Here is a 20,603-nt window from a genome sequence, read left to right as displayed (position 1 = left end):
TCATCTTTGTAAAACATACAATTTGATGTCATTATTTGTTACAGGGATTTTGCAAGCTATATTTAAAGCATATTTATATTTGAGTGAAAGTAAATTTGTTAATCTTAATTTTCAGTATATATAGATATATAAGTGTGTGTGTGTGTGTGTGTGTGTGTGTGTGTGTGTGTGTGTGTGTGTGTGTGTGTGTGTGTGTGTGTGTGTGTGTGTGTGTGTGTGTGTGTGTGTGTGTGAATAACAATTGTCCCTTATTATAATGATAATAGCATTATTAGGTTTGGATTTAATTACAATTAAGTCCCAAATGCTAAAAAGTAATTCACAAGTGAGCTTTTGGTCCCGCTCCCTTTTGTTCCAAAATCTGACCGAAAAGCCTGGCTGCTTCCTGTGCACAACCTCTGCAGATGGTTAATCCAAAACCTCCATGGCCATAGTTGTGAATCACCTACAGGAAAATCACAGTAACTCAGACGCTCAGTGTTTATATCTGGAATTCTAATCAGATGTTTTGAATGCATCACCTCGACCGCAGTGGTACCACACAGTATGGTCTCTCTCTCCAGTCTAACTTTACTTCGAGCTGGCCTGAGCCCGGTCCAGTCATCCACTATCTTGGCATGCTGTTGCCAGAAAACAACAACACAGAATATGCAAGGTCACAGTGCAAGTTTTTTTTTTTTTATCTGCCTTAGCAGAAAGTAGGTTAATGTATACCCCCCCACCACCATTTTTTTTCATCTAAGACCTTTTGTGTGCTTCCAATTTTGTGGAAACAATTTTGGGAAGGCGCTTTTCTGTTCCAGGGTAACTGTGTGTTAGTCGTGTTTGCAACAACGTCTGAGGTTTCCTAGTTTTACTTCCTCTAGGTGCACATTGTACATGTAAAGAATTGTAATATGTCACCTTTAGACTTGGCTCAAGCTGGCAAGCCTTTTCCCACATGTTCTTATGGTCGGCAGTACCATTGCTTTCATTCCAGTTTCCTAACTGGAACACCCCGCCAACTACCACAAACCGACTCCTGCAGATATGTACTTATGAAAAGAGAGAACAGAAAGCAGCACTCTGGCAACAAGACAGCAGAATGATTAACACTAAGACAACGTTGCAACCACTTTTAGCGTGTATAAAAGATAGAGTACGTGTAAAATAAAAAAACTTTGTGTTCAAAGTTCATTGTAGTTGCTGCGGTCTCCCATCTAATCGATTCTGTCTGGTGCAAATGCACACATCTCCAGCAAAGAAAAAAAAACATTTGTGGTGGGGGTCCTGTCATAAAGGGACATTCGAACAAATCCCAGCTCCACCATTACCAGGAATACAGTGAAAAGTGGCTTTGGAGTGCTGAGAAATTGTCAGCGTCAGGTCACTTGTGTTACCCTGGTATGATATATGGTGAGTTATAAATCCCCTCAGTGTGGGTCAAAATCCAATGCTTCAACCATGGGGCTTCCACCTAGAAAATAGGAATATGAAGAAGTAACTTTTTTTTTTTTCACTCCACCCCAAAGACTGAACCTCCACCTAACCTTTATGATCTGTCCCCGGGCTGGCTGGAGCTCAGAGTCAGGTTGGAGGTCTCCGGATCTCACCCCAGTACAGTTTATTATCACATCTGCACCATGTTTTTGCAGCTAGAAATGGGGAAGAAGAATTATTTGATGAAAAAACACACACACAAAACAAAACAAAATGCTGAACATTTTCACATTCAACTAAATGTCTAAATGTTCAGTTGAAAGTGACATCTAGTAATGAAATGATGATGCCGGTTCACAGTATTATTAGCAACCCTGATTTTATTTTTACAATCTTGAATAATTTCAACAAATGCTGGGCTTTAATTGTGAGCGCAGCTAGTGTTTAAAAAGCTAACCTCTGTAAATGAGCCTATTTTCCTCTGGTAAAACTTCACACCCCGTTTTGCCAACCTGAGGAGAACACCAAATTTAATATTAGGACAGAACATGTGCTCATTATGATGTTTTCGGTTCTGCTACGCTACTGATTTACTATAGTGTGGTTTGACATGTAGACTATACCTGGACTATATAAATTGCTTTCGCTGAGTTCACTAGCAGACAGCTTGTTGGGCTGAATCATAAAGGGAAAGAAATATGCAACGGGTCTATTTTGAATTAACCTTAACTGCTTTCTCGCCCCAGCTTGCACAGATGATACTATTGTCAAAAGTGGTCACTGGTTAACAATAGAATTATTTGAGTCCCTTATCTACTTGGCTTTGTTCTGATGATTTTGTTCTACATACAAGGGACAAAGTAATAGAATATGGAATACACGTTCTCCATTCGTGGTTTAATGGTTTACAAAATAGTCTTAAAATGACCTTTGCCTGGTTCAATTCAGGTTACAACAACCAGGTAATATTTTATATATGTTTTTTTAAAAAAAAAACTGTGCAGATCAAACTGGCTCATGGATTAAGACACTAAACTAAGTAGTATGAAGTGAAATATTGAGACCGTATTTGTGTGCATTTGTGCAATAACTCACCAGTCCATTAGCCAAGGTAGGTATGTTTTACCTTCCAACATGAGAGCAGTGTTGAACCAGCCATGACTTAAAAAAATAAATTAAAAAAAAACGGGTATCGGGCAATTTAAAGGAATCAGGTGTGTTACAAATTAACTCAGTTGTGCAGTAAAACAGGTTTCACGATTTCCATGAGATCAGCATAATTATAAATAATTCTACCTGTAGCCAGGAAACATCTTCAGCTCTCGCTCTGTGAGTTTTCTGAAGCCCAGGACTATGTCTTTAAATGTTGGTTCCTGCTCATAAAAACTTTGTGAATGACCTTACTGCTTGCGGTTTTAAATGCCTTCATAAAATCTCAGTTATTATTTTATGACCGTTGCTGACAATATTCATCATGGATCAAAGATATATGGACTATCAGACAAGCATGTGACTAGATATTCTATTTGTAACTTTCGCTTAAAAGTATAAATCAAAATAACGCCCACATTTTAGTTTGACTCATTTTTTTTTAGGTGAAATGCAAAGCTTTACTCACTGGTTTTGGTTCTGTGCAGAGGTTGTAACCAGACTGGAGGAAAATACCCATTTTTACACACTCTGGTGAACGGAGACAGCTCACCAAGTAGTCAAAGGTCTGTTTACACCATTCCCTAAAGGTAAGAAGAATGTGGCATCGAAACTAGAACATTTCCAAGAGGAGTCAAAAAGAAAAGAAGTACCTCTCCTGAAGATTGCCCTTGTCATTGAGATAAGGCTGCCAAAGGCCAGCCGCTCCATCACTGGTGGTCAATGGGGTGAAGCGGTCTGCATACACCTCAATGATCAGCGGATTGACGATGGAATGATACTGCTCATAAATGCTCTGAGCTGTGGACAGACCGATGACTCCAGCACCTATGACAGCCACACGCATGTTCTGGAACAACAGAACACCAAATGGACAATCCACACATCTATTTCCCGTACAGTGGAATATCCAAGTGTAAGTCAAATTGTACAGTTTGTAGTCAACCACAATAGCATGTGTCCCTGCAACACTCGTTGCTCCCATTTAAATAACTATTGGGGTCAAAGGACACGAATGGATTGTTTGCAACTTTGCATAGATTTCATTGTATAGTAAGTATTGTGCTGACTTCTAACAATCACAGTATACTATTAGATTTGGGCACATCGTCTTTGCTCTGCAACTGTTTAGATCTATTATTTTTACAGTTCAAGTTCGCCACTAGAATTAACCGGCCGTGTCGGATTTATGATAGTACATTCCCAAGGGCTAAACTTCGCATTTCTGCAAACTTCGCTCTTCACCAGGTATGACCTTTTGACTCAGCTTACAGAAATACACACGTGATCGCGAAACGCGTTGAATCAGTGAGTGATAGTGTCGAAGAAAGTTACTGTACCGTCAATGTAGAATGCTGGTCAACACACACGATGTGAGTGAAAAAACAAATAAGTGCAACAGATGTCGCCTGTGCGAGGGGCGGAGTCTATCACTGACGTTGGTATTCGGTTATGATAAATGGAATGGGATGGATGGATTTCAGTTTCGTTTTCTGATCAGAAATTGTTTTGTTTGTTTCCTAAGCGGGTAAAGACATCAAAATGAACATAATACACATTCTACTTAAAATTGGTTTTATAGTCGATGTGAAGAATTCATTTTGTACACTTTTTCGTAAAAATAAAAAAAATAAAAATAAACAGAAAATAGCTGTAATATAGAGAACGGATCGGCTTTGGTATTAAATTTAGTACACAAGTTTATATTCATGTTCTTTCGAGTTACGAAACCATTTTACTTTTTTTCAATCCAAACATGACAATCTACGAGGGGAAATAAATAATTTGGTTATGTTCCTAATGTTTATAATAAAAAAATATATATACGATTGCAACAATGTATTCAATTTGTGGTTTTTAACTTGGGATGTTCGATGCCACTTTTTTTCCAGACAGATACCAGTACTAACTTGAGTATTCAAGTCACGTGAGTACAGTACAAAGTGTGCGTGTATTCTGAACACAATTCATTTTGATCCTCTTTTCCCTTCACGTCTTCTAAATATTGCACCAGCTAAACATTTGAATCATCCGCGCAAACTATGACAGCAAGTAGTGTACGCTGTACGACACTACTGTACCAATCAATGGAAAGTGTCATGACGCGAGGTCGGTGGAGCCACTCTCTACCGCCCCTCCGTCTTCCGTCCATCTGTTCATTCAGTTTGCGCCAGGCGGATCGTTAGCCGGGCAGCTAGCTAGCACAAGCAGGCTGCTTCACCAGGCCACAACGGCCGCCGGTGCATCTTCCGCTTCCAGCCATGGCGTTAGTTACTCTGCAGCGGTCCCCGACCCCAAGCGCCGCGTCCACCGCCAGCACAGCGACCACCACTGCGGGCGAGGTCTGTTCTCTCCGGGGGGTAGTGTTGTGGATGTATAATCATAAAAATAATCATAATAATAATGATGGAAATGGTAATAATAAGCATACTACTCATCATAATAGTAATACTAATATTAAGATTGTTATTAAAAATAAACAAATGTTCTGGGGTGTTGTGGTGTTTATGGGAAGATGCTAACGAGGGGAAATGGTGCCGGAGGAAAGGCCTTTTGCCGGAAGACTTAACGAGCGGCCGTTCGTTGGTTTTTACTCCATTGAAGTGGCAAACAAACCAGTGCTTCCATTACATTTGCTTACGTGGTCAGGGATATCACGATAACAAAGATGAGCTTGCGCTAGGTTCCTAAGCAATGCAGCTAACGGTAGCTTGATCGCTACGTGCTTGGCTAGCAGTGAAAATGACGTTTTAATTTAATTTGATTAAACACTCTGCCCACTCTAAGAACGTCCGTGCGCTTCTATTGAAGTTGTCCTTCATTATCTGTTTGATATTTAGTCTTAGAGCTTGTGAGCGATCTTGTTTTATTTGATGGCTTGGCTTGTCATATTCCAGCTTAGATTTCAGAAACAGATCGTTGGACGGCTCAATTGGGACTTGTCGACTAAAAGACTTTCAGCTCTCATAGCAGTGTTATTTTGTCGTTTTGGGGGGGGAGGCGGTTCACTTGGAATGAATGTTTGCTTCAGCAACTTCCCATTTCAGATTTAACAACAGATTTGTTACCTTCGTCTTTACTATCTGATGGGGGCGCTAACTACCAAGTTTAGCAACCATCCGAACTAAAAAGGTCTAAATGCACTGCCTCTATTGAGCTATTTTTTAAAATTTGAGCACTTAACTAATGAAAGACAACACGGACCAAAATCTCTCACTAGTATTGTGCACCCCTGCTACAATCAAAATGACAAAATTGTTGAAGTAGGCCTTTCATTTCTCATGCTTTGTGTTGTATCACACTCATTTATCATTCTAAGTATGTACTTACTCGATAGCTTGAAACAATCAGCATTTTGATTAAAAATGACATTTCTTTTTTTGGCCACAGCTTTCTTAAATCCACACAAAGTGGTGTTGAAATAACCTTGGCCAAATAGCACAGTGTAAGCATGCATGACTTTCTTACTACACAGTAGCTGTTTACATTTCCTACTTTTATATTTCGTTTTGCTAATTGAAAAAGGCATCCGTATTTGTTGTCGCAGCCTGCTGTTGTCCGGTGACATGGAACAGTAAAAACTGCTGCAGCAGCTATGATGTCATCGGCTCGATGAGGGGTGGGTGCAGTGGTGGAGTACTACTGCAGGAAAAGAAAGCATGAACAGAAATATAACAGATGCTAATGTTCAGTCGCTTGGATTTTAAGATTAGTTCACCCGATTTACATTTCAAGAGCATCGGACGGGAAATGAAATGTGATAACTGCGCAATGATTGATCAGAAATAAACATCCCCTTCCTATCTGCATATACCACCCACATCGGCCACTCAAACTGGTACACTTGCACAGTATCACGTTAACCACGTTGTTATCGGTGATTACATTAATTGATAAATATTTTGAGAATGAAATCATTCAGAGACGCTTGATTTAAATTTGCACAAATCTTTTGCATTTCAGTTTCTCAAAAATAAATATTTTCAGGTTTTTGGCATTCTCCATGAAAGTAAACTGTTTGTGTTTTTGTTTTCTTTCAACATAAGACATTTGCAAATATTTGTGTTTATTTTTGAAAACGATCAACATTTACTCACAGTATCATCTAATAATAAAGCAATTTAACCGGTAGTAGTTTAGCATCATGCCACAATACAGGAGCCCCGATAGCATCGAATTGCAATCCCTTGGCTCCAAAATAAGAATTAATTGTCTAATATGTTTTTGGTATGCTGTATCTTACAGCTTGTCTGCATTATCTACGTTTTAAAATTGCACTGTGTAATCAAGATATTCTCCTTGCTCTATTTCAGGAATTTGGAAGTGAAGATGAGCGGCGTATGAATCAAAGGTAAGATGTGTCTCAAGTCACTTGCACATCACCATGAAATACATGTACGTATTTGTCCGCCTGTGCATTTTACACAGAACCAGACGAAGGCAGGATATTTCTGCAACGCTGTGTTCTCGTACACAGTGACCCGCGGTCAGAGAGTTAATAGCCTGGTGAAACTGGTTGGTACTTAGTGAAATCTTACAATGGCAACTTGAGAGTTGGCATCAGCCAACAAGAAATTAGGATCAAAATGAAGACATTTCTTAATGGTCATTTTGGCAAAGGTTTGAAAAGCTTAACCTTTCACAAATCATATTATTCTGTAAAATGTAAACATATGCCCTAACCCTTTAAAATTAAGGCAATAGAAAATGTGGACATTATGGCAAAAGAGTTTTCGACATGGAATGGCCACGATATCTTGGGAGTTTGGAGGACTGTTGTGGAAACAGACCTGTTTCTATTTTTATCACCCCAATAAACCTGTTTCAGAAATGTGGTTTTTTTTTGTGACTCATAGAAGTCGATCTCTTCCTGTAACTTCTGCAGTTCGGAGTCACCACAGCACGCCATCCTTTTACATCTGAGCCATATAACCGCTCTTATGTCTTCCTGCATGTTCTCAAAGTTTGCATTGGCTTGTATAATGTTGATAAGTACAAAATATATCTACTGAGAAAGTTGTATTTATTTTTTTATTTTGCAAATAAAACTAGTATCGGTTCGTAACTAATGGAGAATTGTCTTATAAAATTACTCCGGGCCTCAAAATGTTTTGCAACATCTCTGCACCGACCCTAACTGTGCATAGTGATCTATCTCTGCATGAGACAAGTCATGTCTAGCTTCAAGATTGTACACATTTCTGACATACCGTTGTGTTTAAACGTGTGGAAATCATCAGTGAATGTAGCTTCTATTGGATGATTCCATATTAAATGGACTTCCATTCTACAGGCGTACGGTAAAGTCATACATTGACACATAATTGTGACTAAGCTCGTAAACTCCTTTTATCTGTGTATTCAAGTTGTTTTCTCCCATTGAAATAAGTCAAAGTGGCCAGTTACTGCTGGTAATTGTTTCAGCAAAACAAACTATATAGTGTGCTAGAATTATTCAATCTTAGTGTATTTTTGATCATTGACATATTATTACACCCAAGAATTGTTCTGAATTGTGAAAAAAAATTTTGGGTTTTTTTTTCTTCTTCATTTTTTAAAATATGGTTTGTTTTTAGTGCATGTAAGTTTGTGGCAAACATTGGTAAACACTTGAGAGAAACAAGATAGCAACATATGAGATTTGAGAGTTTTTGCTGCCTCTCACAAGTTGCCAGTTCTCGCTTCTTTTATGGCCCAAGAAAGTTCCCCAGATAGCACTATGACAGGTTCTTCTTCGTCAAACTTTACAAACGTCAGAACAAGATCCTGTAGGTGGACTTTTTTTTTTTTTTTGTACTGGCAAAACAAGTTGAAATCAAATGCGTACCATTTACAGTGCCAATTATAATGACAGACGAAACCACTTATTTTCAGCTTACGGATAGAAAAAAATACATCTGGTAACAGCAGGACTGCTTTCTGCAGCAAGAAAATATCATGATTTGCTTTTGCCACACTTGTGAGCCAGCGTAGACAGACTACATAAGCACAGTTGTGTTTGTATCAGTTGGCAGGTGGAGACTGCAGCATGTTCATCTAGTCTGCGAGCCACACAGACAGACACTCAGGGAAGGGAGGGAGCTCCAGAAGGAGTGGAATCTTAAACAGCACCGAGCAGAGTGGATGAGTCGAGGCTGTCTTGTCAGTCTGTCACTGAAATGAGCGAGTCAAGACTCGGAACCGGCACCGCCTCATGGCTCTTTTTTTCTGAAGGCTGGCGAGGGAGGAAGTGGCTTTTGGATCCAACAGGATGCTTCTGTTTATAGAAGCCTTTCACGAGGCTGTGATGAAGCGGCCTTATTTTGTGGAGAATGCCATGTCGACCCATAGTGAGGTGCGGCACCTGTGAGTGAAGTTAAGGCTCTTAAACTTGGGAACTAACATTTTCTATTTCTAACAACAACAAAAATCCTCAGAACACGCTGTTGTTACATTCACTTAAATCTCATTCCCTCCTTTCAAATTTAATTCATTCGTCAATATTGTTCAAATAATGTCATTCTGTCCAGACCTGTAAATTTAATAATTCTGTCACTGTATAGCAGATCAGTTTTGGATTACGCCGTTGGAAAGGGATGAGTGCTGTGGAATCCTGTGAAGCATTTTCCCATAGTCCGCTGTTTTCCTTGCTACTCGATACACAGTTATTTTAATGAAAGTTTGTGAATGAGCTGAAGCTATCCCTATCTAAGTCCTGTGACCTTTGCTGTAGAAATGAGCAGCTGGAATTTGTCCACCATACTGAGCAGCAAGCATTTGCCTCTTTTCTCTTTCTGCTCCGGCTGTTCAGGCTCATATTATTATTATTACAGCCCGAGACCCTCTCTGACATGTGTAAATCTCATATCCAACAAATTAAAACTAAATGCACCACAGTGTAACAAAAGCGGTCATTTGAAAAGGCTACCCCACGTGCTTTGTTTCTGTGGAACCTTTTTTTTTTTTCCATGGTGCTTAGGGCGGAGGGAATGTATTGTGAGGCTAACAAAAGGAAGTTCATTGTTCCTGTCAAATAGGTCTGTTTGCTGCCAGCTTGCTCTTCTGGATTTTTTAGACACTACACTACTGTACAGATTTCTAGTTGTTTTGACAGAGAGATTGAGAGAAAGTCAATGTCTTTGTGTTCTTAGTGTAAAGACATAAATGTGTATTAGGCTCGAAATAGTATTAATATTTCTAGTAACTGGTAGAGATTTTCACAGATTAAAAAAAAAAAATTCGACACCTGTTCACTGGGACATAGGGGCCGATACTTTCTGTTATGTCAAATTAGCAGGTACACTATTATAAATTTTTTGTAAAACAAATTTTGTATTGTACCATTTTAAAGCGCCAATGGAGCAGCAGGGATTTGTTTGAATCTGATCGCGTCATCCAGTTACGAGCCCGCTCAAGCCTCTTGGTGGCTTTTCATAGAAAGCGGTCACCACACTAAGTTTGTTTTAGTAACGGTCTTTTTCTGAAATGAATGACTCCTATTCAGCAGTATATAAGCAATGCATTTTTATTTTCATAGTCTTTTGCAATTGCGTGAATTACAGTGTGTACCTGTCATTCAACAGTTTTGAAATTTCCTAATGATGTCATAGTTTACGTGCAAGAAGGCAGGCGCCCGCCATCTGCCAAGTTTAAGGATGAATGTGCTCACATTGATTTTCAAAGAAATGGAACGACTGAAGTCAGCCTGGAGGAATCGCTTCACTTTTTTGTTGTCAGATTTTATAGGCATGTGTAAGCATTTAATTGGTTATAATGAAGCTTGGAAATTGTAATTGTCATTTGAGGTTGGACTACATTGAGGTCAAAGCAAAGAGAGAACAGGGTTGTTGTATTTGCCAGCTGTCTTCACTGAGTTAAGATTTTATTTCACCACCAGCAGAGAACCATGAGTTATGCTCAAAATGTTTTTTACGTGCCATTAAGTGAACGGAACCCTTTTTATAAGTGACTCATCTCCTAATTCTAAGTCTCACTGGGCCTTTTCTTTAAAAGGCAGAAAAAATAGAATCCATTTTCATTTGTCGCATCTACTGATGTCACCTGTCTCTTTTGTGTTTTGCAGCCTGAGTGAGAGCTTCTTTATGGTGAAGGGTGCTGCGCTCTTCCTGCAGCAAGGGAGCTCTCAGCAGGGCCAAAGAGTTCATCCTCACCACAAGCATGCAGGTGAGAACTACAACAAACACCTGACGGTAGTACTGCATTTTTTTTTTTTTTTTTGCTTTCCAAAGAGTCTTTTTGCCAGACTTACCAAGCTGATCAACCTTGGACTCATTTAACTTGTCTGAAACTTAGTTTGAAACAAATTGGAAATAATACATCATCAGTGGAATTATCTACTTTACAGCCTGACACACATTTTGATCAGGCTTTTGTTATTAATGCCTGAGGCAAGAAATGACGTCAAGCTGCAGTGTACGTGACCAAACAGTCTTGTACGTGCTGTTTTATGCCAAAGGTTGTAATTAACACCTGTCTTGCTGAAAGACTTGGTCTGTTAACATATTCAAACGACACTGGCTTCCTATCAACAGTTGTCTGTCATCGCAGTTGGTCCCGCACACTCAGTTTCACAATCCAGTTCAACTGATATCTCTTGTTATTTCTTGTTCATGTTAAAACGGGAAACCAATTCAAGAATCAAAACATCTGTAGAAAATAATAGGGTGTTGTTTGGAAGTATGGGACCATTTACACCCCTTGGAATTCTTTGAGCTTGAAATTGAATCACTCACTTTCTGAGACAATTGTTGTCAATGCTCTGTAACAGGGGACTTACCACAACACCTCCAAGTGATGATAAACATTCTTCGCTCAGAGGACCGGATCAAACTGGTGAGAAACAACATCTAAGGCATCCTCAAAATATTCACAGCACTTCCCTTTTTACACAGGTTGTTATGTTACAGCCTTTTTTTTCCAAAATTGAATGACAAATAGTTTTCTTCAAAATTCTACACATAGCACCCCTTAATGAGTGTGTTAGTGTTAAAAAGTTGTGTTGTATAGTGTAGAAAAATAGTGTAGTGTTGAAATAATTAACATTTATTTGAAAACAAATAATAAATAAAAAACAAAAAACTGGGAGACTTGTGAAATACTTTGTTGATGCATGTTGTAGCATAACAAAATGTGGAAAAAGTGAAGCATTTTGCCACCCCAGATACACTGTAAGTGTAGTCACACTACTAACCAAAAACATACGCACACATCCAGTCAGTGTCTTACCTGGCACAGTCAAATGGATGTCATTTATTGTGTACTAAATAGACAGACGTTCTTTGTAATTATCAGTTGTGAGAGCAGGTTTGAGCAGCATGGTTTGGAGAGTGTGACCAAATGTTTCCATGCCGTGAGTTAGTTAGAAGGAATCTTGGAAGTATGAAACAGACACATACTGGTTAGACTGCCCATTGGATGTCATTTGGTGTGGCAGCTCTACATAGTTGTGGTAGTAATTAGCATGAATACAACTGTAACATGTTTTTTAATTTTCTTTCAACAAATGTACATTGTGTGTCCCTGAGTAGGCCGTGCGGCTGGAGAGTGCATGGTTAGATCGTGTGCGATACATGGTGGTTGTATACACCAGTGGACGGCAGGACACGGAGGAGAACATCCTACTGGGAATTGACTTTACTAACAAAGACTGGTGAGAAAACAGCTGTAGAATGTGCTAGTAATAAATAACACTCGCATTGTCATATGTGCGTATGTGGGGAGGATGCTTTCTGTTTTCTTTTGCTCATTTGACAACACACACTCGTGTTTTCATATTCCTGCCAGCAAAAGCTGTTCGATTGGCATGGTGCTACCTCTGTGGAGTGACAGTAAAATCCATCTGGATGGAGATGGGTGAGTGCCACAGTTCACATTGGCCTTCATATCAACACGGCAAACAACAGTTTATGGCATTCCAGCTGGTAGAGTGACCATCTGTTTTGTTTTCACCGCAGGGGCTTTACTGTGACTACGGCGGGGCGGACTCATGTCTTTAAACCGGTGTCAGTGCAGGCTATGTGGTGAGTAATCCTCCGGAGTGTCTCGTATTGTGCGGTCTTCTTTCATGACACACACACAGCACAACAAATCTCCCGATGGCATGTGCTAAACACACAGCCAAATCTGGACCACAAAGGTTTTTTTGTTTTACTGTACGTAGCAGTACGCCACCTGCTGGAAATGACAGCGTTGTGCACATTACTCGAATGTAAAAGGCCCGTTTGTGTGACTGTTTAGCTGGTTTGGATGAAAAAATCCTTTCCCTGCTTTCATAGGTCAGCTCTCCAGGTGCTCCACAAGGCCTGCGAGGTGTCCCGGAGGTACAATTATTTCCCTGGGGGCATGGCTCTCACTTGGATGGGCTACTATGAAAGCTGCATTGCTTCAGAGCAGAGTTGTATCAACGAATGGAACACCATGAAGGACTTGGAATCCACACGCCCAGACTCGCCTACTATGTTTGTCGACAAGTCAGTCATCATAAATTACATAAAAATCTGAACGTTATGTAAGAGGATTCCTTTCAACCTTAGTTGTGTATGATTTTTGCAATTGTGTTATCTCTTACGTGTCAGATTATAAACAAACTTTTTCCTTGATAGGCCTTCAGAGAGAGAAAGAACAGAGTGCCTTATCAGAGCAAAACTCCGGAGCATCATGACGTGCCAGGATCTTGAGAACGTCACGTGCAAACAGGTTACTATGACTGACATGGGGCACCTGATTCCGTTTGTTGTTTACGTTCATATTTATGCTTCCTTATGACTAGGTTTATGTGCATATTTATGATTTTGACACTGAGTGTGTTCTTATTTCATTTGTTACTGCAGCGATATATGCACACTGTCATGTTTCTGTGTACGTCATTTTTTGTCAGATCCGCACTGAGTTGGAGCAGCACATGAGCTGCAACCTGAAGGAATTCAAAGAGTTCATCGACAATGAGATGCTGTTGATTTTGGGCCAGATGGACAAAGCCACACTCATCTTTGACCATGTCTACCTGGTAGAGCTGCTTATCTTGAATGAACAAACTGTCTGGAAGGATAGTGAGAATATACTTCACCTCACCTATGTATTTATTCTGTCTTTGAAGGGCTCTGAATGGAATGCGTCAAATTTGGAAGAACTGCAAGAGACAGGGTGATTTATTTCATATTGTACAATAGCTGTGATGATCACACACACACACACACACACACACACACACACACACACACACACACACACACACACACACACACACATGCAAAATTGTAATCTGAGCAAGAAGGAATGACCTTTATCTCTCTTCCTCAGGGTGGGCTATATCCTCAATGTTACCCGAGAGATAGACAACTTTTTTCCAGGCACGTTCCATTATCACAATATACGTGTGTATGACCAAGAGGCCACCGACCTGCTGGCTCACTGGAATGATACGTACAACTTCATCGTGAAAGCAAAGTGAGTCCCGACGGAGCACAAAAACCTTTTTACCCATTTATATAATCAGCTCGTCAGTCAGTCGCTATTCACTGACATGATTCATCTTACGTTGCCTAACCCTAACCCGACTATTCCAAACTTTTCCGTGAGTCGTGTCTAATGTGCATTCCCAAAATGTTAACTGATGACTTTTGACCTTCTCCTCGCCAGGAAGAACTACTCCAAGTGTCTCGTTCACTGTAAGATGGGCGTCAGCCGATCTGCCTCCACAGTCATTGCGTACGCCATGAAAGAGTACGGCTGGTCGCTAGAGAAGGCGTACAACTTTGTCAAGGAAAAGAGAAGCATCACCCGACCGAATCCAAGTTTCATGAGACAGCTGGCAGAGTATGAGGGCATCCTTGATGCGAGGTATGTGCATATTGTTGTATAAACATCCTCGGTGCAGACTGACTTGTTCTTTGGTTCTCCTCCGTTCAGCAAACAGCGTCACAACAAGCTGTGGCAACCGGACGCAGACTGCGAGATGACCGAGGGCCAGCAGGTCTCGGCCCAGTGCTCTGGTGAGGATGAGGGAGACCACCTGACCCCAGAGCCAGCAATGTCTCCCTGCTGTGAAGACGCGCTGCCCGATAGAGGCGCAGCATGCCCCTCCCCCTGCCGAAAAGTGGCCCTGGAGATCGACCCCGCCTACAACAACTATTACTTCCGGAGGCTGTCTGACTCTGCGCTGGATAGTGAGCCCTCAACCCCCGTGCGTGGCCCCCCTCTTCTCGGCATGGAGAAAGTCTTCATAGAGATTGAAGATGTTGAGCGAGACGCTCTGCTGGATGATGAGGCATTCGATGGCCGGGAGGGTCTGGGTCTTCCACCTTTTGGCTCGACAGCGGAGGGCACCGCGGCCCAGACCTCCAACCGTGGCCCGGAGCCCCTGGAGGAGCTGCGTCTGCGACTGGAGTTTAGCACAGTGGAGGAAGAGGATGAGGAAGATGTGCAAAAGGAGGAGGCGGACATGGAGGTCCTGATGCAGCCAGATGACGGAGGGGGTGGGGACGGAGGCGGAGGAGCGGAGGAAACGCAGGACGTAGAGGTGGAAGCGGAAGCCGACAGCAATGGCATGGACCTGGCAAATCTGAACGATAATTCCAACAATAACAACCGTTTTACCTCTTACCAGAACATCAATGTGAGTTTGTATTTGGAAACATGAAAATGAGGCTTTGAAATGTCACACACACACACTTTTTTTTTTTTTTTCTTTCTTTTTAGGGAACAGCTGCCACTCTTGCAGCCGATGTGTCTTTATTTTCACGGAGGGATTTGAATTCCAAGCGGAAGCACATTTCTCAAACCTCGGTTTCAGATCCTTGCCTTAAACTCCAGCCTCTCGACGTCTCAAACGCTCCATTCCCGCTATCTTCTGACGACCTCCAGTGTTCCACCCCGTCTCTGTCCGACCGTGCCAACAGCGCTTCCTTTGTTTCTGCAGCGCTCGTCGATGTACCGCCGCAGCCGGCTGACTCCCTTCATGTTGTCGGGGTGCAGGACTGTGGCGACGTGTTGCATGTCAACATAGAGCTTGAGAGTAGGCCATCTGTAGACTCTTCGGAGGTTCTCCCTGAGCCGGTGGCCACGGAGTTGCACAAAGATACACCTGCCGTGGCTTGCCACCCGACTCAGCAGACGGAGACCTTTGTGACGTTGCAGAGGTCAGGTGTGGTGCGCCGCCACGCAGAGAGACTGGAGAGACTTTCGGGTTTGACCCAAGAGAGCCTGCATTCTCTTAAACCTTTGCACATGTCCAAGAACTTTCAGCACAAGGAGGAAGAGGAAGACTTTGCTGTCTTTCCAAGAGACTTGATGAAATCATCTACATCGTGCCAAGTAAGGTTGGAGCCTCTGGTTGTCCCCCTCACCAATGAAGCCTTGTTGGGGGTGGTGGGGTCAGGTATGCTCACCCCCACCTCCTCGCCTCACGGCGCCACACTGACCCGCAGCTCCAGCAGTGACAGTCTGCGCAGCGTGAGAGGAAAGCCCGGCCTGGTCCGTCAGCGGGCGCAGGAGATCGAGACACGGATGCGTCTGGCGGGCCTCACTGTGTCGTCCAGGCTCAAACGCTCCAACTCGCTGGCCAAGTTGGACAGCCTGGATATCTCCTCCGAGGACCTGTGCTCCGCTTGCTCTTCAGATGCAGGAACACTACTGCTTCTCTCACTGTCTCCGGAGCCAGATCACAGCATGGAATGGGAGTCTCCCGCCGCCCATGTTCAATCCCGACCCTGCCGGGATTTGCACACCGCGGAGAAAGTTCGAGCAGGGGAGCCCATAAGCTGACACGCACTCTGGTACTCTGGCCTCCCCTCATTTATCGCCACGTAGCGCCGTGGAGGGTTGTACAGATTGTGGACACAAAAAAAAGATATATAAAGCATTCACTTATTTGCCACATTGTTTGTCAAACTACTTTGACAGTGAAAGTCATATTGCTGTATCTGACAAGAGAAGCCATCATATCACCTCTGATTTGGTTGGGAGAAACAAGTGCCTTATGTTTGAGACCAGAGAGGCACACGGTTTTAGGGAGAAGGCAGATAAGAGGATGAGAGCAACCTCCAAAGTGGTATGTACTGAAAAATGGTATTGTATCCATCTGCAGTTTTTTTTTGTTGTTTTTGTTTTAAATCCGTTACAAAGTTTATTGACAACCTGTTTGATTCCCGCCAGAAAGCGTTGTTCTGTAAGTGTTAATAATTGTAGTTGTTTACTACACAGTTTATTTGTTTTAGATGCCACAGGCTTTCATGTGAATTCACGAAAGCTGTTTCTCCCTGAAGTTGAGATAAGATGATTAAAAAGATGCGTGAGGAATTGTGAGCTTGAATGAGTGATTGAAATGAAAAGTGGTGAGAGCTTGGATTTTCACAATCTTCAGCCAACATCAGAATCATTTTCTGAGTGTGTTGTTCCTTTGAGCTGCTTATTATTTTTTACAAACAAAAAAATGATCTACTGGTACATAACAAGCTATCTTCCAAAATAACATTGAGATGTTAACCACCTCATTATTCCCTTCATTGATCTTTGGGAAAGTAGTGAGCAATCATGCTGTCTGTCTAACGTAACACAAATTCAGGATTTCATATCAGAAATTCTTTTTCTTTTGCCATAGTTCTCTGAACATCTTTGACAAGCTGTGAGTACAAAAAGAAGTCAACCTTGAGGATTGCCAACATTCAATTCATCATTTTTAAATGTGAAAAACCAAAGCTCTGTGGCTGTCTCATTAAATTAAAGCTGTACAATGTAACCATCATGTCAATCATATATTTAAATGCTGTCACACCATTTTGCACATTTGGGAGAAATGCGGAAAAAACTTGAGGGACTTGTTGGGCTTATTGCTGTTAGGCTTTTATGCTCATATCCACTTTTTTTTTTTTTTTTTTTAACTATGATCACGATAGGTTACATCTTTTTTTTTGTAACTTTTTTTTTAAGTATGCAGTAACTTTTGTACTGTACATTGCTGTAGTTTGAATGCATATTGCACTTTTTATGTTAATTGTACTGTATGTGTCAATTATGAAAATAAACAATTTTTCATTAAATGTAATTAGATGTGTCCATTATTATTATTACGAATAATACTGTATTTAATGGGGCTGTTTTGATTATGAAAAATGCGCAGCCTGAAGGCGAAGTCAAACAGGTAAGAAAGCAACCCAAAAATAGGAGGATTATTTTACAAGCTCCTGCACACGCATGTTGCAGCTTTGGGGTCTTTTCAAACGGGAAAACTGCCCCGAACGTTCATATTTGCCCAATGACTTAACTTTGATGGTTGTGTGTGCGTTTCATCATGACGTCATCGTGCTGTCATTTATGTGCTTTGGCTGGAGAGCGTTATTCCTAACAGCCAGGTTATATAACATTTTTTTGCATGACATCAATGAATGACTTAAGTTACACGCTCTTGTTACTCTGCTGCCCCGAACGGAATGACCGCGCGTGCCTTCCAAAGGAATAATAGGTCTGTGTACAATAACGTGATGAGACGCTGTCATGTGGTGGCTGGCGTCTGTACGTGACAGGCGCATAAATCTATTTTCATGTCTCAGCATTGGATGAGATTGTTTCCAAGTTGAGCTTCTCTCTAAAAACAAAGGTTTTAGAATTTATTTATTTATTTATTTATTTATTTATTTATTTATTTATTTATTTAGCCCAGATTTTATGTGAGCAAGTAATAACCCTTTGTAAGATGCATTATTATTATTATTATTATTATTTTTATCTACAATGTGTTGATTTAAAGCTGCTTCTGAATGTGAGACATGCATGCATGCAAACTACCTCAGTCTACAGTCAGTCACCAGGTGTGGGTCTCCAACCCACTATTTTTCTTTTATTATTCAAGTATGTGGCCTGTTTGTACGTTACTATAGTTACCATGAGAAAATGATTACAATTTCCAATACACCCCTATTTTAAACCTACCAAGACCTTTCCCCAACTTCTTGTAAGCGGCAAACAACAATTATGAGAATAGAATACAGCATATTTTTAGGGGTCATTCACACTTTTAATGACTGTTTACCTTTAGACTCCAATTGGTGTATCAACTGAAGAACATACAAATCACACGTTCTTTTATTCCCTAAAAAATAAATCCCAAGTGTTTTCTTGTTTCATCGTACTATCCAGGGTCTACAAACACAAATGCAAGCCTGAGAATATTTTTAAGCAGAAAAAAATTAGCAACAAAAAAAAAAGGTAGTTGAGTGGAGTTGTCCTCAGAAAACTACAGGAATCATAGTAGCCTTATAAAAAATGAGAAGAAAATGTGAGCCCAATGTTAATGTTGAAGTTTCACCTCATCCATCTATCCATTCTCAACACCGCTTATCCTTGGTCCTAACCAAACGAGCTGTGACATCACATGACTATAATATAAGGCACCCATTGCTTGCGTGTTTCAGGGAGGACACATCATCTTCGAACAAGCAACAAAGAACACACTGTCGCTCCTGCCAGTGAGATTGAGCAAGGCAAAGATACACAGATTCACTCGGCATCCTCCAACTGGTAAGTGTAAGCCTTCACTGACCTGTACGTGATAGGAGATTCTTATTTGAGCCTTTATTTTAGATTGAGGGTCATAGAATTGCACTCATAATATTGATGTACAAAAAAAAAGGTGATGGAAAAGTTTTGGGGGGTTTACTTCCTGTATATGTGTGAGTATGTTGATCACATGGCGATCAAGTGGGAAGCCTTAGGCATTAAAGGGAGGATCGGACAGAATAACAGGCTGCTTGTGAACAGTGCTGGAGTCTTTCAAGGGATGGGATTCACCATGTTGAGGGATGGGTGCCTTTATCCTGATGAGGTCACATGGATAAGAAAACAAAAAGTGTTAACTGTGGCTTTCACCTCTTCTGGTTGTTTTACCTCTCCACACAAGATCTTTTGGTATTGCACTTTAGGCTTCTGCTATCAAGTGCAGCTTTAGAGGGTCTGATTGCGTTTATTTCCGAGGCCATGTGTTTGGCCAATATGCAGACATGTCAGATGATAGAGCTCCAGCAGTCATATGGAGAGGAGCAAAAAGAAGACTCGCGGCAGATTGTTATTGTGTGACCACATTTTCTCCATTTGCACACACACACACACACACACACACACACACACACACACACACACACACACACACACACACACACACACACACACACACACACACACACACACACACACACACACACACACACACACAGCCAACCAGTTTCTACACTACTTGTCCTCTGTAGGGTGAGTTAAGGCTATCACATTTGAAGGCCCAATTCTGACCGTTCCACAAATTTGACAGCTTTCATTTGACGCTATTGGTAAACAAGCAGAATGTGCCCATCAGGCCTGACTTCGCTGAAAAAAATCTTGTGACTGTAATTTGTTTTAAAAATGTGCATGCAGAGCAAGTGGTGAAATTGCAAGTGCAGAAGCAATACAACAGCAGTTATTGTAATAAGACGCTGTGATTCACAGCGACCACAAAAATGACCACCGTGTGACGATGAATTGTTTGCAATGTGATTCTGTTCTCACACTTAGACAATTTCAATGATGAACACAGTGACTTTATATTTTTTTTACTTCAGCTTTCACCTTTTCGAATACTATCTCTCTGCCATTAAGGATGTATGAGGATTAAAACAACACACATTATTTTGACCAAGATTGTCAGAGTTGTCAGTTCCATGTAAGGGGTGAGTGCAGTCACAGGCCCTTTTCAAAAAAATCTACCTACATTCTGTAAGAACATAAACCCTTTCATTTTATGTTTATAGTAATGATTTGAGATATTGTTTGATGTTTGATCTCCCAGAGGTGGTGTTTTTTTGGGGAAACAATGTGTCGTGCACCTTATTGAATATGAGATAACAAACAAACAAACAAACAAACAAACAAACTAACTAACTAACTAACTAACTAACTAACTAACTAACTAACTAAAACTAGCTACAGCCTCACAACAGACAATTTTGCTAAAAATCCACTGACAAAAGTCCAAAACTGACCAAGCATACTACAGGTGTAGAAATGGAAGC

The 20,603-nt window shown here is 41.0% G+C and overlaps 2 protein-coding genes across 5 annotated transcripts; one reads left to right on the top strand and one right to left on the bottom strand.

The window, feature by feature from the left end:
- Window positions 1-115: 115 nt before the first annotated feature.
- Window positions 116-3,972, bottom strand: LOC147058024 (D-amino-acid oxidase-like). Its single transcript, XM_085909040.1, has 11 exons — window positions 3,909-3,972; window positions 3,222-3,418; window positions 3,038-3,152; window positions 2,716-2,792; window positions 2,515-2,580; window positions 1,877-1,931; window positions 1,530-1,634; window positions 1,380-1,456; window positions 904-1,021; window positions 522-620; window positions 116-445 (listed from the first exon to the last, which is right to left on the bottom strand). The coding sequence occupies exons 2-11, from the start codon at window positions 3,413-3,415 to the stop codon at window positions 320-322; spliced, it is 1,032 nt and encodes a 343-aa protein (XP_085765166.1). The 5' UTR covers window positions 3,416-3,418; window positions 3,909-3,972; the 3' UTR covers window positions 116-319.
- A 745-nt stretch (window positions 3,973-4,717) lies between these two features.
- ssh1a (slingshot protein phosphatase 1a) lies at window positions 4,718-17,562 on the top strand. Of its 4 annotated transcripts, XR_015065913.1 has the most exons (16): window positions 4,718-4,910; window positions 6,882-6,919; window positions 10,631-10,731; window positions 11,336-11,400; window positions 12,096-12,217; window positions 12,352-12,420; window positions 12,522-12,587; window positions 12,843-13,037; window positions 13,170-13,263; window positions 13,445-13,573; window positions 13,664-13,710; window positions 13,867-14,013; window positions 14,206-14,406; window positions 14,476-15,181; window positions 15,265-16,615; window positions 17,165-17,562. XR_015065913.1 is itself a non-coding variant. In XM_085910531.1 (15 exons), the coding sequence occupies exons 1-15, from the start codon at window positions 4,830-4,832 to the stop codon at window positions 16,327-16,329; spliced, it is 3,126 nt and encodes a 1,041-aa protein (XP_085766657.1). In that variant the 5' UTR covers window positions 4,718-4,829; the 3' UTR covers window positions 16,330-17,561. The 4 variants fall into 4 exon arrangements, 3 of the variants coding, with proteins under 3 accessions (XP_085766657.1, XP_085766658.1, XP_085766659.1); XM_085910531.1 differs by having other exon boundaries at window positions 15,265-17,561; XM_085910532.1 differs by lacking the exons at window positions 4,718-4,910; window positions 6,882-6,919 and adding an exon at window positions 8,004-8,913 and having other exon boundaries at window positions 15,265-17,561.
- The last annotated feature ends 3,041 nt before the right edge of the window (window positions 17,563-20,603 follow it).

The sequence above is a fragment of the Syngnathus leptorhynchus genome, chromosome 4 (genome assembly GCF_054491065.1).
Source record: "Syngnathus leptorhynchus isolate UIUO chromosome 4, UIUO_Slep, whole genome shotgun sequence".
Lineage (NCBI taxonomy): Eukaryota > Metazoa > Chordata > Actinopteri > Syngnathiformes > Syngnathidae > Syngnathus > Syngnathus leptorhynchus.
This window is presented reverse-complemented; position numbering and strand designations above follow the sequence as displayed.